Below are 2,427 nucleotides of genomic sequence, written 5' to 3'. Positions count from 1 at the left end.
ACTGGACCCCTTTCGCAGTTAGTATAAGTGCGGGATCGTGAATAAAACTGCGATTTTGCATCGAATTGTTTCGATGTCTTCTGCGCACTTATTCATCACTTTGTAATGCATAAGTGCGCAGAAGACACCGACACGATTCGATGCAAAATCGCAGTTTTATTCACAATCCCGCACTTATACTAACTGCGAAAGGGGTCCAGTGGGGTGGGAAATGCGCAATATTTTTTTATTTCTCTTCTTTCATCAATCATATTTTTGCCAGACAGATCCCTATTTCGCCCCTCTTTGTATTTTCAAGCACGACAAGCCCAAAAGCTTTCGGAAAAACCCTTCGTGCTTTTTCGGAGGCTCTCAGAGCTTTCACTGATGATGGGGTGGCGTCGTGTTTCGGTGTGTGAGGTGATGTTTGTTTACATCGCTGTTGCAGAGTCTTGCTCGCAATCGCGAATCAACCGGTATCGTTTGTAACTGCCGCCAGAATTCGGTACGATTTTTTCTTTGATTCCTATGTGATAGATAGTGATATTTAACCACCAAAATGAAGTTCCGTGCCGTGATAACGGATACCCTGTGTATGCGCGAACTGCTGGACATTGTGACGACGTTTTCGCGCATCACCCGCAACATCGCCATCAACATCCAACCGTCGAAGGTGATCGTCCAGATCGAAGGCGATGTGGAAGCCGGTCAGTGCTTGTGGTGTGAAATCGATGCCTCCGATCGGAAAGGCTTCTTCAGCGAGTTCGTCATGGATGGGGTGGACGCGGAGCACAACCAGATCTACCTGATGGCCGCGGCTTCCAATCTGGTACAAGCGTTGTCCTACAGCAAGAGCAACTCCATGGATTACATCAAGATAAAGCTGGTGAAGACGGATGTGGCCTGTTTGGCGGTTGAGATGAGTGGGATAGTGCACAACGAGAGCGACGTCATGAACCCGAAGGTGCAGCATCACATTCCGGTTACGGTGGCTCCCCGCAGCGAGTGGAGCAATTTCGATCTTCCGTTGGAGATGGTATACGACCTGACCGTTATGCTCCCGTCGGTTAAAGCCCTGAAGGGCCTGATGGACAAGAAGAAGAACATGTCCCCTTCGGTGACGATCTATGCCACCCTGGGCGGGGAGTTGTCGTTGGTCGTGGAAACGGATGTCGTTACGGTGGCCAGCCATTTCAAGAATCTACAGTGCAGACGGGGAAAACCGCCGGATGGTGCTCATGATAGAGGAGAGGAAGAGCAGGAAAACCTGGAGGCAGCCTGCAAGGTGGACTCCAAGAAGTTGTTCACGTTGTTCGATAGCGTGGACTTTTGCGAAACGAAAATGATTGCCAATATCAAGAATGAGCATTTGCTTAAAATTCGGTTCGAAATGAGAGAGAAAGGATTTATGAACTTTATTCTGCCGGCGGTGGATTTTGAATAAAAATTTAAACGTTATTTATAAAGTTTTCGTATTTTTTTTAATCATTTGATTGTGATTGTATGTATTTGAGAAATTTCCATTCTATATAGGGTAACGCAAGATAATCCAAAGCTGATGAGAAAAAAATTTCAGACTCCAGATAAGATTCTTTCAAAGTTTTATACGAAATGCCCTCGGAGATCTGATGCGATTCTTTCGAAATTGTAGACGAGATTCTGTCAAATCTCAAGAAGAGATTCTGTAGCATCTCTAGCCTAGTACCGTCAGTGTACCAGTAGCCGCTCATGACCCAACAGCCGCTCACTGATGCAAAAAATAAGTTTTCACGCATAAATACACACTTTTCGACGCTGATTATCTTGGACAATATAAATTAGATGAGAACAAAGCCATTTTATGCAATATTTACCGAAACACATACATTTTAAAAACAAAACACTGAAATTTTTTGAGCGGCTATTGGGCCCTAAAAAGTTGTGGGTAATTTCATGTGATCCAATAACCGCTCACGCAATAAAATACATGAAAATCGTAAAATCTGCCGATTTTAGCACACAGAGTATTTAATCGATTAGTGATCACTATTATACCCTTTCACAGAACAGGAAAAACTAATGGTAAAAACATAAAGTTGCAAAAATAATTTACTTTTTCGGAAAAGTCTATTTAAAAGATGGCATAAATTTGTTCGTGAGCGGAATTAGGACCACTTTGGTCTCACACAAATTGTAATAAAATCATACTTTAATGAAAATTTTTACAATAGTCTTGATTTGTATCTGATTCTACGTAGATTCAACTAACATAAAATGCAAAAACATAACAAATTTGCTTAACAGTCATTTCAAAGAAGATGTTTTTCTGCAAAGCTGGCCTTAGATGAGCGGAATCTGGTACCCTGATGGTAACTGTTCTCTAGCCCAGATTCGGTCGAATCTCTAGACAAGATCCTGTTGAATCTTTAGACGGAATTCTGTCGAATCTCTAGACAAGGTTCTGTCGAA

The 2,427-nt window shown here is 42.6% G+C and overlaps 1 protein-coding gene across 1 annotated transcript; it reads left to right on the top strand.

Annotated features, from left to right (window-relative positions):
- The first annotated feature begins 271 nt into the window (after positions 1 to 271).
- LOC109401606 (checkpoint protein HUS1) lies at positions 272 to 1,439 on the top strand. Its single transcript, XM_019674182.3, has one exon. The coding sequence runs from the start codon at positions 539 to 541 to the stop codon at positions 1,421 to 1,423; it is 885 nt and encodes a 294-aa protein (XP_019529727.3). The 5' UTR covers positions 272 to 538; the 3' UTR covers positions 1,424 to 1,439.
- Positions 1,440 to 2,427: the final 988 nt, after the last annotated feature.

This window comes from Aedes albopictus, chromosome 3 (assembly GCF_035046485.1).
Source record: "Aedes albopictus strain Foshan chromosome 3, AalbF5, whole genome shotgun sequence".
Classification (NCBI taxonomy): Eukaryota; Metazoa; Arthropoda; class Insecta; order Diptera; family Culicidae; genus Aedes; species Aedes albopictus.
Note: the sequence above shows the minus strand (reverse complement) of the source record. Positions and strands in the feature narration are given on the sequence as shown.